A 17,391-nucleotide genomic window follows, 5' to 3' on the forward strand; every position below is an offset into this window, starting at 1 on the left:
TACCAACTTTCTACTTCACTGGTCCTTCAATCTCTTCCTCTCACACTCTGTCTCATACTTTGTCCCTCTTATACAATTTTTTTAATGCTTTTTGGAAGAATATACCTGGGTTAGATTGAAAATTACCAGACCATACTATTAAAATTTTATTTCAGTCCCAATAAATCATTTTCATTCTAGATTCCAAATGTCTCTTTATTTGGACATTTTCTCCAAATACTATTAAAACATTGATACACTAATTTCTTAACGCTGGCTGAAAGCCAGTCTTAAACATCGCTAGCAGCTTAAAACAACCACAGTGGATTGAGTTGCACAGCATTTTAATACAAAACAAGGTGATGATTGCTAGAGTTGATGCGTGTGTATTTGATCTATGGATTTCTCCTTCTACTGCTGATAATATTGAACTTTACAATGTGCTCTCTGTACTAAATGGATTCATTTAGTTAAATTGGATTCTCTGTCTTATTTGCATGGAGCCCTGCTCATCTATACACTGCTCTTATCGCATGGGAGACCCTACTGCCCTTTTATCGGTGTACAATTGTTCATCTTGATGTGTTTTCAAATAAGATGCATCAATTACTTATCCTGCTCAGTCACTGCGCCTTCAAACAAACTATAAAATAAAATTACTAATGCATAATTTTGATGTTTTCATTTTGTGTGTGGCAAAGATTTGAAATTTGAAATTTCATGCGCTTAACTTGATACACCTGATATTCTTTTCCGATCTGGGGTATTTGTGTAAATGTCCCTGACTCTAAGTGATTGTTAACATTGTGTTCTTTTGAGCAGGTCCCATGCAATGGATTCAGTGACATTGAGAATCTTGGTTGTCCAGCCCATTTCTTCGAAGATGAACTGTTGTCGATCCTGAATATCGAAGGAAGGTAAGGAAGCAAAGGCATTTTGGGCATTTAGGATCTTTTTGCACCTGATCAGCAGCAGTCACACCAGCCTATCAGTTTACTTTTGGAAATATTCCTTATGGGATATATCACGTTTATGTCTTAACCTGATTTATACAAAAATATCCATGAATGCGTGCTCTTCTTATTGATTATGGAAACTAAAACTCTCCTATACAAAATGGGATGAATGAGTGTTGAGACTTAGTATAGTGCTTTAACTCTTTGTAATGAAAATCCTTGACAGACTCTGCACTTTATTGTATAGAAAACAGGTTGGAAATATATTCGGGGCATACATTACACGTGTCATTACTAGATTTCATCTACTCTCCATCAAGCACAAGTCATGTGACTGCAAAGAAATATATTCCTGTATACATAGTCCTTCTTCCACCTAATAGCATTAGCATAAACTATAATATTAACATAATATAAATTGGCAGTTCTAGAGCTGTGTTAAAGAGCGCTTCATTCATGTACCTTACTCCTTGATCACATCTTTTCCATTGACTTACTTGTACTGGAGAAACACAAAATAATAATGGGTGGAATGCCTAAATTAATCTCAACCAGCTGTAAGTACATTGGACTACAGTCTAGCTCACTGTTATGTTTTTTGGTTTGGTTTTTGCTCTCTCTGCCAGTACTGACAGGGAGCATTTGTATCATATTCAGATGTCCTGCTTCAATAGGAACAGCTCAGCCTTTCATCCTAGCCAATGTCTACTCTGAAATAAGAACAAAAGCAACACTTGACCAGTTTCAGCTTTTTTGAGTCTCCACACTCCGGTGCAACTTCGGTCCTAAGCCACCCCATTCATGGAATACACATGTAGGCATGCTGTTGCACATAGGAAGAGTCTCACTAGGAAATTAAAGTAAGGGAGGAAGTGAACGTTTTGAATTAATATCAGGTGCTAGTAATTACCCTGGGTTCTGATTTTATCTGTCTTCTGTTGAGGTGTATCCTGGTAGTTTGTCTTGGTCTGCACCTGTTGTGGCAGTACTGAGGCTGATTTGCACAAGGTTGGTTCTGGTGACACACTGTCACAGGGAACAAAAGAACAATGACTCTAATTACTTCCTTTATCGTTTTACCATTTGAATCATCTAATCACAACTAAACACCATGTATAGAGCTATCATTAGCAGATGCAAGTAAATGTTTAAATGTTATGTGGAAACACTTAAAGACCCATTTGTCTGTTGTTATTGTATGTATGCCTGCGACAGCATACAGCCTGGATCAACCCACTTCATCCATTGAGTACTTGCTCTTTGACTAATAGTATTCTGCTCTTTCACAAGGGGCACAAATGCACACAAAGTAGTTCCCCTCAGTGCCAGAGACTACTCTGGCAATGACTGCCTTATGAGACCCAAAAAGTTTTTTTTTTCCAGTTTTGTTTTTAAATATTGGCCAGGCCTGGCAGCCCCCACAACATAACTGGGTTTTATTAAAAAAAAAAAAAACAGTTGTGAAACTAAACAAGCATTGACAAACCAAAAGGCTGGCAGCCAACGCCAGACTTATTGGTTTTATCAACATTTCTTTCTAATTGGTGACTGAATGAGAAACTTGTGACTTTCTTTTTACTTTGCTCTTCTTTGTATTATAAAGCCGCAGTCCCACATCTGAAGATAGGGTAGACACCTAATATTTATTTATAGTTTAGACTCCATACTAATCAATATGTGAAACAAAATCAAGCTGTATTTAAAATGTAGACGTCTAAAAGACATTTCAAGAAGATATATATGATAAGACATAATTACTATATAGAAAACTCCCTATTTTGCACTCTTCATATTTGCAACCCTGTGACTAACTGTAACCAGACCTGTGGGAAATGGCTCCTACAGTTGAACCTTTCAGGTGTAAAATTTCTTATCAGTATGTCAACGTTTTATGGGAGATCCTAAATACAGTGATATTTCTAAAAAAAAAAAAAAAAAAAACAATAGGATTGTCGCTTTTAATGAAAATTTAGTTGTAAGTATGTAGTTCTTGGCATCATTATGTGTATTTTCTTAGGTGATTTTTTTCATTGAGCATTTTTCTTATTTCTTAAAAAAGGCCCTGGTGTGCTAGTTGCCCATAACCTTTCTTGAACACAGAATAATCATTTGGAACCAATAGAAATTGAGGCCACTACAAACGTCCTTTGAACCATGTCAGAGTTTGAAATATACCATTTACAAACATCATTTTGAGTGTGTATAAGTATGTAAAAGAAAATTAAAGCCATACTGCAGAATATAATGTTCCCAAACCTATGAATGAGCTACAACAAGAATATTCCATCTGATCCTTGCCTCAGCCTTTATTAGAGCTGTAAACCTAGAAAATGGAGTTCACTGAAAAAAAACTAAAGTTAAAGGGAAGGTACTGGTGACGGTGTCCCTAAAGTTGCTATATCACCAATTTTCAAAATATATTAAATTCACAATGGGAGGTATTACCTTAGCCTTATTTCTAACTGTACTCTACTAACCATCCTTTAACTTCAGTTTTTAGTGAATATTATATGAATTAATTGGAGATGCGGTAGATAATGAGGTATGACCAGTTAGAGTTTTTAGATCCAACCTAAGATTGGCTAAATTTCACAGTTTGTGTATATATTTTATTTTAATATATACACATGCTCTGTTGCTTGCATATTTGAAAGGGAATCTCGTATGGAATTCTTTATTTGTATGTTGATACAAAACACATTATGTTAAGAGACCATCCATTGAAAGATCTGTGAGTTACAGTGTACTTTATGAGAACTTCAGTCTCAAACTCTCAGAACATCTATTTTATTGTCTTATTCATTCCTAAAAGTGATTTTTCATTAGTTTTTATAGATGTTGCTGTTTGATTTTGAAAAAAATAAATTTTATGTTTCCTGTTTTTGCAATATCAATTGGCATAAATATTAGCAAAGATACTTTTTAGTTATTCAAGTTGGCCCACTGCATCTGGGACAGCTTTCCCTGACAGTTTGGAACAATCTGTCTGTCAGCTATGCTGCATATTTGTTCTGTATGCTGAAATTGTTTCTGTAGAGTATTATTGATATTCAATAGTTACAACGTGCATGGAGAGCCTCACGGCCTACAACAAGCGAGCAGAGAGCTTTCCGAGTTGAGTTTTTAGCCTTTTCCTTGCAAACCTGAAGATGGTGTTGATTAAGTGTTACCACTGGATACGTAGGTCGTTAGGAGCTTGGTGTTGGCGCTGTGCCTGTTACAAAACGATCTGCGGGGGCTCCAGCCACCCACCTGTATGTAACATATAACATTTGCAATATGCTTATGTATAATTTAAGCCCAGTTTATGTAATATATACCTATATTTGTTTTAAATTGTTTAGAACATTAGTGGTAAGTTAATACATTTAGCACATCCTCGTGATTTAAGTTCTGTTATGTACCTCTTGGAATTTGAATAGTTGCCTGATTGTAACAGTGAGGCATGATGATTATTCTCTGTGCCAAGGAAAGCAGACTAGTTTAACATGAAGCCTGACATATTACATGATGATCTTATTGCATCATGTTTGATTGCAGCAGTATGCCAAAGCACAGCCTTGCTGATGTAATAGAAAGTTGGATAAGCTACTTATTTCTTTAACTTCTTAAATCTGAATACAATTAAGTCATTTCCGATATCCTTAAACTTTGTATCGTGGATACTGAGGGTCCTAGTAATGATATTTTCTTGACTGGATGTAATGAAGATTTATTTGTAGATCACACTTTAGCATAGAGTTGAACTGTAAAGCTGCTAGGCAGTGAAGGCCAAGTCAGCATATCTGCCAACATTTTAAATAAAATAAATGTAACTCCACATTCATATCTCTTTGGTACTATCTAATTTGTGACTGTCTAGATGAACTGACCTGTGTGCTTCACCATTTTAATGTTTCTTGTAAATATTGATGACTGGAACACAGCTCTGATGGCACAATTGAAATAGCTAAGAGATGTGCATTTAATGAATTTGTTTCAAGTGATTGTTTTCTCCCCAGAAAGGCGCTGACACTGAAATACTATGCCAAGAAGATCCTCTACTTCCTCAGGCAGCAGAACATTCTGAAGAGCCTGAAGGCATTCTTGCAGTGCTCTCCAGAACACCAGTCTCTCTTAGAAGGTAGGAACTCAATTTAAAACTTCTACTTTTCTCATTGGTTATTCATTAAAACATAACTCATGCATGGCCAAGCTCTGTGTCAAAAGGAGATGATGGCGGAATGCTCTTTTATTCAGTCATTTTATATTTGTGTACAGAGGTTTCATAGCAATGTGTTAAGAAAAGGTACATTAAACTTCTGCAGAGCTCCTTTCTACCCAGTCAATTCCAACTATTCTAATACGTCTATGCACCCATATTTCCAATTGGCTACGTTCATCCTGAATAGTTCTAATGAACATCATCTTGACAGTTTAGAGATTCATACTTGCAGCTGCTATGCTATAAACAGTCTATGCACTGCACCAAATTTTCCAGCTTTGTAATGTTACTATTAATCAGCTTCCTTTATTGCCATAAGGTTCAATATTTGAACTAGCTACAGTTGCTTTGATGGAGTATGTGTAGATATTCCAAAGTGAGGCTAACCGTGGTGTTAGACCTGACAGCCTTCGGTTAGTCACCCCAAACTTTTTGCCTGCCTCTCTCCACTTTTTTAGTTACTGTTTTTGCTAGTTTTAATTACCATTGCTAACCAGTGCTAAAGTGCATATGCTCTCTCCATTTAAACATGGTAACATTAGATCATACCCAGCTGAACTATTTAATTTACATGTAAGTCCCTAGTAGAGTGCACTACATGTGCCCAGGGCCTGTAGATTAAATGCTACTTAGTGGGCCTGCAGCACGGATTGTGCCACCCACTTAAGTAGCCCCTTAACCTTGTCTCAGGCCTGCCATTGCAAGGCCTGTGTGTGCAGTGTCACTGCCAATTCGACTTGGCATTTAAAAGTACTTGCCAAGCCGAAAACTCCCCTTTTTCTACATATAAGACACCCCTAAGGTATACCTTAGGTAACCCATAGGGCAGGGTGCTGTGTAGGCAAAAGACAGGACATGTACCTGTGTAGTTTACATGTCCTGGTAGTGTAAAACTCCTAAATTCGTTTTTGCACTGCTGTGAGGACTGCTCCCTTCATAGGCTAACATTGGGGCTGCGCTCATACATTGTTTGAGTGGTAGCTGCTGATCTGAAAGGAGTAGGGAAGGTCATATTTAGTATGGCCAGAATGGTGATATAAAATCCTTCTGACTGGTGAAGTTGGATTTAATATTACTATTTTAGAAATGCCACTTTTACAAAGTGAGCATTTCTCTGCACTTAAATCTTTCTGTGCCTTACAATCCACGTCTGGCTGGGTTTAGTTGACAGCTCCTTGTGCGTTCACTCAGACACACCCCAAACACAGGATACTCAGCCTCACTTGCATACATCTGCATTTTGAATGGGTCTTCCTGGGCTGGGGGGGTGGAGGGCCTGACACTTGCATGTCAAAGGACAGTAGCCTGCCCTCACACAAAGAACTGCTACACCCCCTACTGGGACCTTGGCAGACAGGATTGAACTGAAAGGGGACCTTGTGCACTTCCAAGCCACTCTTTGAAGTCTCCTCCACTTCAAAGGAACATTTGGGTATATTAACAGTGCCTCTGCCCCTACCAACTCAGACACTTCCCGGAAAATAAACTTGAACCAGAACCTGCATCCTGCAAAGAAGAATTGGCTGGCTGCCCAAAGGACTCACCTGTCTGCTTTCTGGGAAGGACTGCTGCCTTGCTGTTGCCCTCCTGCTTTGCTCCACTCTGGCTGAGGTGAAGAAGTGCTCTCCAAGGGCTTTGATAGAGCTTGCTTCCTGTTCCCTGAAGCCTCAGGACCAAAAATACTTCATTTCTACAAGAAGGACTGCTTTTGCAGCAAAATTTGGCGTACAGCCTGCCGGAAACAACGCACAGCCTGCACCGCGGTGAAAATTTCACTGCATGCCGAACCGGAACGACGCAGCCCGACTTCAGAACGAGAAGCTCAACGCAGCACCAGCGTAGCGACCAGAAATTTGACGCACGGCCCACTGGATCAACACACAGCCGAGCCGTAACGACGCAGCCCGACTTCCAAAGAGGAATCGATGCAGCACTTGCTGTGCAGTAGAAAATTTGACGCATTACCCACCGGATCAACGCAGCTTCTGTGGCTTCATCCTGCTAGCGCAGGAGATCCACGCATCATCCCCGGGGCGTCTGAAAACCCCACAGCCTGAAGAGGATCCACGACCAAGTGCCGGAAATCAACGCATAGTCGTTCTTGCATGAAAACTAAACAACGAATCGCCGTGTGCAGCCCGAGAAATCAACGCACACCCCTTTGTTTCAACGCATCTCCTCCTCTGCGGTTCTTTGCGGAGATTATTTACAGGAACCAGGTACTTTGTGCTTGAAAGAGACTTTGTTTGCTTTTAAAACACTTAAGACACTTTATATCACTTTTTAAGTGATATCTCAGCATTTACTTATTGCATCTTTAATCGTTTTGACCTGCATTTATCAGATAAAATATTTTATATTTTTCTAAACACTATGTGGTGTATTTTTGTGGTGCTATATGGTGTTATTGTATGATTTATTGCACCAATACTTTACAGATTGCCTTCTAAATTAATCCTAACTGCTCAGTGCCAAGCTACCAGAGGGTGGGCACAGGATAATTTGGATTATGTGTGACTTACCCTGACTAGAGTGAGGGTCCTTGCTTGGACAGGGGGTAACCTGACTGCCAATCAAAGACCCAATTTCTAACATGTATCTTCACTACTTTCAGTATATGAAAGTTCAGGACTTTAAGAGGGCTTGGTCCCGCTGATAAGTTCACTGTAGGTGCCAACCCCTTGAGTCGCATGGGTCAGATTTCTAAACCCCCAGGCCCAAAGGCTTAGTCACGTTGCTGATATGAATTAGAAATCAATTTCTACTGCAACCCACTCAACCCACAATCCACTGAGCAATACTGTGCAGGAAGTGTTTCCTGGTAACAGTCAGTCGTATACGATGAATTCAGGGACACAGTGGAACTCTAAACCCACATTCCTTAATGCATACAATGCCAACCATTTGCACTGAAGAAACAGGATATATTTTAAAATGTTTATTTTACATTCCTAACTGACTGCATAAAATGTAGTTGGTAACCACACAGAATATGAAAATGAGTGCAGCAAAACGTTATGGAAAATGAAAACTCCAATAAAAACTCTAACATTTGTTAATTATTTCTTATCACCCTGAAGCTATTTCTAAGTGCTATGAGAACTTTTTATCTAAAGCCATACATATCAAGACTGCCCTTGAGTTTCCAAGATAGTTCCCACAGCACATATGCTTTTATTAAGAACTATCTAACTTGCTATTTTACATCACAGCTTGTTTGAGACTTCAACATAATAGCAGCCGGCAAGAGGCCACTTCTTCCTTCTAAAGTTGATGCTTATGCATGGTATTAACTAGGCCTTGATATCCCTGGTGCAAATCCCTCTCTGAAATATAATCAGATAATTGGATTTTATAGGATCTGATTATCTGTCTTACCTTATATTTCGAAAACAGTGTTGGGTATAGCAGCCACTAAATCAGCAATAAGTCAAAACAATCATGATTATCTTGTTGATGAAGCAGATGCACAGGGTGCTGACATTTTTTGCATTTCTGCACATTTATCCCTTCATACTTTGAACCAATAGAAGAGTCTAAATATGACGTTGAAAGCAAAATGTTGAGTTTTAAAGGACAAAATAATAGAAATAAAAAAGTCTGAAAGGGAAATGTCCTAGTCTTAACAACACCGCAGGGTCTAATGGCCAACAGTTTTTAAAAACTGACTTTAAAATGGGTCTCTATAGGGCTCTGTATTCCTTCCTTCAACTTTACTGACAAAACACTGGTCTATTTCTCAATAATGACTGTAAATAAGCTCTTAATCTAGCCATGTCTGCAAATACAGTTCCTGTTTACCTTTCACTTGTTTTACTTCGTCTTGCATTCCATGAGAGTATTTACTTTTTTTAAAGATGTTGTACTTCTGTAGGTTTTGCTATGCAACATGACTCTTGTATACTGCATATTTTGAACGTAATGTTGCAGTGAGTTCATGTTATGGGTGATGTTTATGACTGCTCATATTTGAGAGCTCTGAAGCTGAGGCTAAAGTCATTATGGGTTTCTCACAATGGATCATAGTATTGTGCAGGCTACATGCACAGCCAAATGCAGGGCGCACAGAGTGATGGTCGCAAATGTGGCAGTAGTAATTGAGAAAAGTGTGACCTATGCAGATGGAGATTTTCAGAACAATGTGGGGAGAAAAATGACGTAAAGTGGTGTGACCGGGAGAATGGTGTCTGATGCTTAACAGTTTGATTTTGGTGTGAATAATTATAATTAAGTTTTTTTCAATACTGAAATTATGACACTGTGAATTATTCTTGTTATAGATTTATTAGGTCTCATCTAGCAGACAGCTAAAGCTGTGTGTTGGTGAAAAGACCTATTGTCAATTTACAGTGAGCTTAAAGCTCACCCACTGCTTAGCATTTGTTGGCTTTATTGTCACTCATGTGCTTAGTTTCTATTTGTCAGCTTGTGTGGACTTTACTTCCTCTTCTTGTATTTGTCCCTCCCTATTACTCTTGTCTTGCCATTGCTCACTTTTGAAGCACTAGTTTTTCCTTTTAGGTTAAGCACACCATGATAGTGCATGCATTTTCCAGCTGTCTCCCTCATTCCATATATATATATATATACAGGGAGTGCAGAATTATTAGGCAAGTTGTATTTTTGAGGATTAATTTTATTATTGAACAACAACCATGTTCTCAATGAACCCAAAAAACTCATTAATATCAAAGCTGAATATTTTTGGAAGTAGTTTTTAGTTTGTTTTTAGTTTTAGCTATGTTAGGGGGATATCTGTGTGTGCAGGTGACTATTACTGTGCATAATTATTAGGCAACTTAACAAAAAACAAATATATACCCATTTCAATTATTTATTATTACCAGTGAAACCAATATAACATCTCAACATTCACAAATATACATTTCTGACATTCAAAAACAAAACAAAAACAAATCAGTGACCAATATAGCCACCTTTCTTTGCAAGGACACTCAAAAGCCTGCCATCCATGGATTCTGTCAGTGTTTTGATCTGTTCACCATCAACATTGCGTGCAGCAGCAACCACAGCCTCCCAGACACTGTTCAGAGAGGTGTAATGTTTTCCCTCCTTGTAAATCTCACATTTGATGATGGACCACAGGTTCTCAATGGGGTTCAGATCAGGTGAACAAGGAGGCCATGTCATTAGATCTCCTTCTTTTATACCCTTTCTTGCCAGCCACGCTGTGGAGTACTTGGACGCGTGTGATGGAGCATTGTCCTGCATGAAAATCATGTTTTTCTTGAAGGATGCAGACTTCTTCCTGTACCACTGCTTGAAGAAGGTGTCTTCCAGGAACTGGCAGTAGGACTGGGAGTTGAGCTTGACTCCATCCTCAACCCGAAAAGGCCCCACAAGCTCATCTTTGATGATACCAGCCCAAACCAGTACTCCACCTCCACCTTGCTGGTGTCTGAGTCGGACTGGAGCTCTCTGCCCTTTACCAATCCAGCCACGGGCCCATCCATCTGGCCCATCAAGACTCACTCTCATTTCATCAGTCCATAAAACCTTAGAAAAATCAGTCTTGAGATATTTCTTGGCCCAGTCTTGACGTTTCAGCTTGTGTGTCTTGTTCAGTGGTGGTCGTCTTTCAGCCTTTCTTACCTTGGCCATGTCTCTGAGTATTGCACACCTTGTGCTTTTGGGCACTCCAGTGATGTTGCAGCTCTGAAATATGGCCAAACTGGTGGCAAGTGGCATCGTGTCAGCTGCACGCTTGACTTTTCTCAGTTCATGGGCAGTTATTTTGCGCCTTGGTTTTTCCACACGCTTCTTGCGACCCTGTTGACTATTTTGAATGAAACGCTTGATTGTTCGATGATCACGCTTCAGAAGCTTTGCAATTTTAAGAGTGCTGCATCCCTCTGCAAGATATCTCACTATTTTTGACTTTTCGGAGACTGTCAAGTCCTTCTTTTGACCCATTTTGCCAAAGGAAAGGAAGTTGCCTAATAATTATGCACACCTGATATAGGGTGTTGATGTCATTAGACCACACCCCTTCTCATTACAGAGATGCACATCACCTAATATGCTTAATTGGTAGTAGGCTTTCGAGCCTATACAGCTTGGAGTAAGACAACATGCATAAAGAGGATGATGTGGTCAAAATACTCATTTGCCTAATAATTCTGCACTCCCTGTATATATATATATATATATATATATATATATATTCATTCACTGGAAAAACAAAGGTTACAGAGATATTATAGTTAAGAAATACATATTTTTTTAAAACATAGAAATTCACTTAAAAAAAAAGGTTACAGCGACGTTATAGTTAGCCTCAGATTTTAAAGGTACAAAACCATAGAAATTCATCTGTTATGGTTAGTTATTTCAAGTAACTATAACTCGGGCCCTACGGTAGCTATAACTTGTGCCCTAGCCATGCAGTTTTCTCCTCAATGTTACTGTAAATGTTGCAGTGATATTATCAATTATGTTATAAAGATGTCATGAGTGCTGTAATACCTGGAATAATTAGCAGTGCATGACAAGGGCATGCCATGCATGGCTGAAGGGTGTTGGAGCTTAAAGGGGGCAACATTAAATATATATATTTAGGGAGACTGCACAGGCCCCCATGGTCCCGGGGATTACCACCTCCCAGGGGCTACCTAATAAAAAATGTGGGGGGCCACGCAAACCCCCCTCAGGCTCCAGGGGCCACCACCTTGCTGGGTGTGATAAAAGGATCTGTTTTTAATAAATAATAAAAAAATCCTTACAAATTCACAGAATAGACCAAAGGCTAAATTAACATTATAGGTGAACATGTCAGTGATAACTTTAACGTTTTAAACTAAAACACAGAAACTCACCAATTATAATTAGAAGCGCTAACTATAACTTGCGCCCCCACTATGCACTGCTTATGACATCCCTTATTACATCACTTATTACATGTTCTGTGGCATCATTGATGACATCACCAATAGGTGTGTTAGTTTGAATTATAGTTTATATAGTGGCACATAACTGCCATAGTACTTCTTTATCTAATTTTGTACAGCCTGTGTACAGCTAATGGGTGTAAGTGTTTACAAAACATGTGCTCCTGATACATCATAGCTGTGTAGAGGTATTGAACACGTTACAAATGATTGCATGTGACAGGTGACAGATTGTGTTCAGCGTGTTCCAAACAAGTTTTTAGGCTCTGTAGAAAAAAGTTTTCAACCGGGCGAAGATTCTGCATACAACAAGACCTTATTTTGAGTCTGGCAGTCACTAGTTTGCCAGACTTGCAGTGCCGTTCAGGACTTGCTGTGGCGGTCTGACTGCCACATTACAACCCTGACGGTCAGACCGTCCGAGTACTGCCGTCTTAGCGGGGATCGGTGGTTCTGACGGGTTGACAGTGAGTGCAGGTGGCAATCAGCAGCACCGCCCTGCTGGCTGGTGGAGAACAGGTACAGGTGGCCGTTGGGGGGCCCCTGCACTTGGCATGGGCAGTGCAGGGGTCCCCCTTCCCAGCGGGAAACATCCTGAACAACTAGGTCTAAACCACTACTTGCCTGAACCACTACTGCTAAACAACTAAAAAGTCTCTTCAACTAAGTACTGAACAACTACTGTCTAAACAACAATTGTGCCTGAAAAACAATTGCATGAACAACTAATTTTAAGGTAAGGTTTTCTTTTTTGTTTTTATGGTTTATTAGTTGTTTAGAATATATATATATATATATATATATATATATATATATATATATATATATATATATATATATATATTAGTTGTTCAGGCAATTGTTATTCAGGCACAATTATTGTTTAGACCGTAGTTGTTCAGTACTTAGTTGTAGAGACTTTTCAGTTGTTTAGCAGTAGTGGTTTAGGCTATAGTTGTTTAGGACCTAGTTGTTCTGTCACATATTCCTGCCCAGCACCCCCGCAATGCTCACTGTCTTCTGTGCAGACAGTGAGATTTGCGAGGGTGCTGGTGCCCACTGAGGTCAGAAGCATTGCTGCCGGCTCTATTATGATCTGGCGACAATACTGCACCCACTTTCTCGCTGGGCTTACGGGCGGAAACCAAAGTTTCTGTCCGTCAGCCCAGCGGGAAAGTCGTAATGTGTCCTGAGGGGAGGTAGCCAGTAAGGCCACAACCTCCCCGTCAGAAGTTCGGCGGACAGGTTTTTTAGAGATGAATCACACCGGAATTGGGTTCTTCACGGTTTATTAATAAATAACTCCTGGTAAACACGACACACATGTATAGGAGACGGGAGGTCTCCTGGCTCTCGCCTCGTCCTTCTCCAACCGCCTCCCACCAACGTTCTAACTCGTCCTAAAATCTTAAACACAACATAAACGTTACAAAATATACATTACCAAGTTTTTAGCTGGTGCACCTAACTCATGGTGCACCTAACTCATCTATAATCATACTATTTCACTATGTGAAAAATAGGTCTTAAGCCAGCCAGCCATCTTCATTCGCATATATAATCATTAAACTTCTTGGGTCTAACCACAAACCGCCCCACCCTACTTGCTTTGTTACTATTTTCCCTTCCTTGTGAATCCACATGGTTTTCTTCCCGAAAAACAACCTCACTTCCACCTCCTGATGAATCCATCCTAGTGGTTCTGCTTGAAACATCTGACAGTTCTCCTTGTGACTCGTTCTCCTCATTCAACCATTCATAATTCGGTCTCTTGGCATTCATGGGTTCAATAATCTCTAATTTACCCGCGTCTTTACAATTTTTCCTACATAAGGATAAAGATGACAAATGCCAAACATTTCCGTCATTCAACATTGCAGAGTTACAAAAAAAATTCTGTATTGTCATAGGTTGAGAAAACAGACTCTGATCTTTGCCCAATAAACTGCATTTCTTTACCTTCACCACATCACCGATTTCCAGATGCACTGGTTTACATTTATGCTTTAAGTCATGGTATTTCTTGCATACAGTTTGTGATCTGATAAGTTTCTCCTTGACTGTATCAGGTGACCAATCACTCCTCCTCGGCGTCCGCATCCATCCAATATTGTCCTTGGACATAGCTGTTCTACCCCTCATTAGTTCAAATGGACTTGACCCTGTACTCTCCAGGGGTGTAATTCTGTATGCCCACAACATTTTATGCAATTCCTTCTTCCACATTAGGTTATTATTATTTGCCAATTGAATAATACCTTTGACCACTCGATTAAAACGTTCAACAGCCCCATTCCCTGCTGGATGGTACACTGATGTGGTCTTATGTGTGATACCATTCCTCCTCAGATAGTCCTTCAATTTCACAGCTGTGAATTGTGCTCCATTGTCACTTCCAATACATTTAGGTAAACCTAGAAAATTCTATCCAAAAACGAAATTATGCTGTTGGTGTTGGCATTCTGTATGATTTCCAATTCTGGCCATTTAGTGAAATGATCAATTAAAACAATAGCATATACAGGTTCTTCATGTTCCCGAATGGGCCCTACAATATCCACGCCTAGTCTTTCCCATGGCATATCGGGGCTTTTCAATGGATGAAGTGGAGGTTTAAGAGTAATTTGAGTCTTGTCAGAATTTTCACATTCCCTACAATTCCTGACTTTCCTCTCAATGTCCAAATCACACCCTGGCCACCAATACCAGTTTTTGATCCTCCGTTTAGTTTTAGAAATTCCTAAATGCCCTTCATGACACACCTCTAGGAGCTTTTCCCGCAATGTCTCAGGTGGAATCAATCTCCCATTCCTCATATTCAACCCCTCTTCCATTGATAATTCCTTCTCACTTCCCAATAAGGCAATAAGTCTACCTCAATATTCCTTTTGCAAGGCCATCCTTCCAAAATCATTTTACTTAATTTGCTTTGCAATTCATCATTGCTTTGTGAGCTGTACCACTCTTCTTTTGTTATACTTGGGAATTCTTCTGTTATATTTGCTACCAGAAAATCATCACTAATGTTTTCTTCTGGAACACTAGATGGTAAAGGTAACCTACTTAAAAGATCCGCAACTACATTTTTATCCCCAGCACATATTGTACTTGGTAATTGAAATCAAACATTCTTATTGATATACGAGCCAATCTTGGGGAAGCATTATATAACCCCTTTGTAGATAAGACTTTGATTAAGGGTGTGTGGTCACTGCGCAATATAACTCTTTTCCCCCACACGTATTGTCTAAAATGCTCTAGACCCCATGCACATGCCAGTGCTTCTCGCTCTATAACCGAGTACTTTTCTTCCGCAGCTGTTAGAGAGCGGGAAGCAAAAGCAATGGTCACTTCCTTACCACTCTCCTCCTTTTGTGTAAGTACCGCACCTACCCCTCTACAACTAGCATCCGTAGTAATTATGCTTAATAAATCTGGATCAAAACCCTGTAGGGGAGGAGCACTACACACTTTATTTTTAAGAAATTCCAAGCTCTCCTGATGACGGGTGGACCAGTCAAATTTATTTTTCGCCTTAAGTAGTTGTCTCAGTTCATAAGTGTGAGAAGAATTTTTTTTCACAAACTTAGCATAAAATTCCACCAAACCTAAAAATGTCCTCACTTCATCCTTGTTTTTTGGAGTAGGTGCATCCTTGATTGCCTCTAATAACTCTCTTTTCGGTTTAATTCCTTCTCTAGAGATAACATGTCCTAAGTAGGTTACTTGTTCCTGCGCAAATTTACACTTGCTTAACTCTGCTGTCAAGCCCTTCTCTTTTAAAATACACAACACTTGTAACATCTTTCTATCATGTTCAGCTCTATCTTTTCCCATCACTAATATGTCATCTTGAAATACCAACAAATTTTCTATACCTTTGAAAAGTTCATACATTAGTCTTTGAAACATCGCAGCTGCCGATGCCAAACTAAAAGGTACTCTTTTGTATCTATAACACCCAAAAGGTGTTACAAATGTAGTATATTTCCTGCTATCAGGGTGTAAGCGAACTTGATGATACGCATCAGAAAGATCAATAGTTGAAAACCACTTTACACCTTTCCTGAGTGCCAACATTTCATTAATCCTAGGTAATGGAAACTGGTCAATTAGTATATTGTTATTAAGGTCGCGCAAGTCAACACACAATCTCAGTTTTCCATTAGATTTCCTCACTACGACCAAAGGTGACACCCATTCTGCTGATTCCACTCTCTCAATGATGTCATCCCTTAACAACTCTTCTAACTGCTTCTTTACATCCTCTTTAAGTGCAAAAGGCATGTTCCTTACTTTATGTATACATGGTTTGGCATCCTGCTTTAACTGTATCTTATGGCAAAAACCCTTTAGCTTCCCTATGCCACTTGTGAAAATTGTGGGAAAATCTTTTTGAACACGTTCACCCCATGCTTCTTTAGAATGTATTGTCATAACTGGTTCTGCACTATTAGGATCTAAGGTTATGCCCAGTTTGCCCTGATCAATCCACCCCAAAACTGATGGCCCAGTAGCTGAAACATATAATTTCCCTTTGTTCATCCTGTCTTTAAACTCAAAATTCAGTATTTCGTAGCCCATAATTTCAATTGGTTCATCCGTAAATGTTTTGAGAGATACATCTGGCCGTTCCAATTTACCCTTCACCTTATGTTCCAATTTTCTTTCCCACATTTTTTTTATTAATAATGGTATACGGTGAACCTGAATCTGCCACAAACGAGATATTGATACCACCAATGCACACATCACATATAGTTTTTTTTTTTTTATACTACAACTAGTGTCTCCATATAATATGCATTCATCATTTACACTTAAAACACACATATTCAGATCAGTGTCATCAGAGGAGCTCGTTTGACCATCTTCTTCTTGGTGTACCAGTTTTAATTTTCCTCCTGATTTTTTCTGGCAAACTTTCTGGAAGTGTCCTATCACACCACACTTCCCACACTTCAAATTCCTTGCTGGGCATCTTTTATTATTTGCCAAATGATTTGCTCTACTGCATCTATAGCATTTTTTCCTTGCAGTATTGAATTGGTTACTTTTCTCTTCCGGTGCAGTTTGATCTCCATACCTCTTCTTGGTTAAAACGTGAGTTGGGTACTTATTACCACTCACGTTCGCTACTATCTGTTCCGTGTTTTTGTCATTTCCATCCTTCAAAACAGCTTTTGCACACCTTCCTGTCAACTCAGCTCTTTTCACAATATCAATTACTTCCTGGAGAGGTCTTTCTCCCTTCGCCCATAATTGTTCCTGAATGTGTTCATTAGATGCTCTCATCACTATTTGATCTCTTATCAGTTCGTCATGTAACGCTCCAAACCGGCAA

The 17,391-nt window shown here is 39.3% G+C and overlaps 1 protein-coding gene across 1 annotated transcript in view; it reads left to right on the forward strand.

Annotated features, from left to right (window-relative positions):
* FBXO21 (F-box protein 21) overlaps positions 1-17,391 on the forward strand; it is a 97,935-nt gene that overhangs the window by 21,352 nt on the left and 59,192 nt on the right. The window contains exons 3-4 of the mRNA XM_069214502.1: positions 802-896; positions 4,937-5,058. Of these exons, the coding sequence (XP_069070603.1) occupies positions 802-896; positions 4,937-5,058 (217 nt within the window). The remainder of the gene's footprint in view (positions 1-801; positions 897-4,936; positions 5,059-17,391) is intronic.

Source organism: Pleurodeles waltl, chromosome 11, assembly GCF_031143425.1.
Source record: "Pleurodeles waltl isolate 20211129_DDA chromosome 11, aPleWal1.hap1.20221129, whole genome shotgun sequence".
Lineage (NCBI taxonomy): Eukaryota > Metazoa > Chordata > Amphibia > Caudata > Salamandridae > Pleurodeles > Pleurodeles waltl.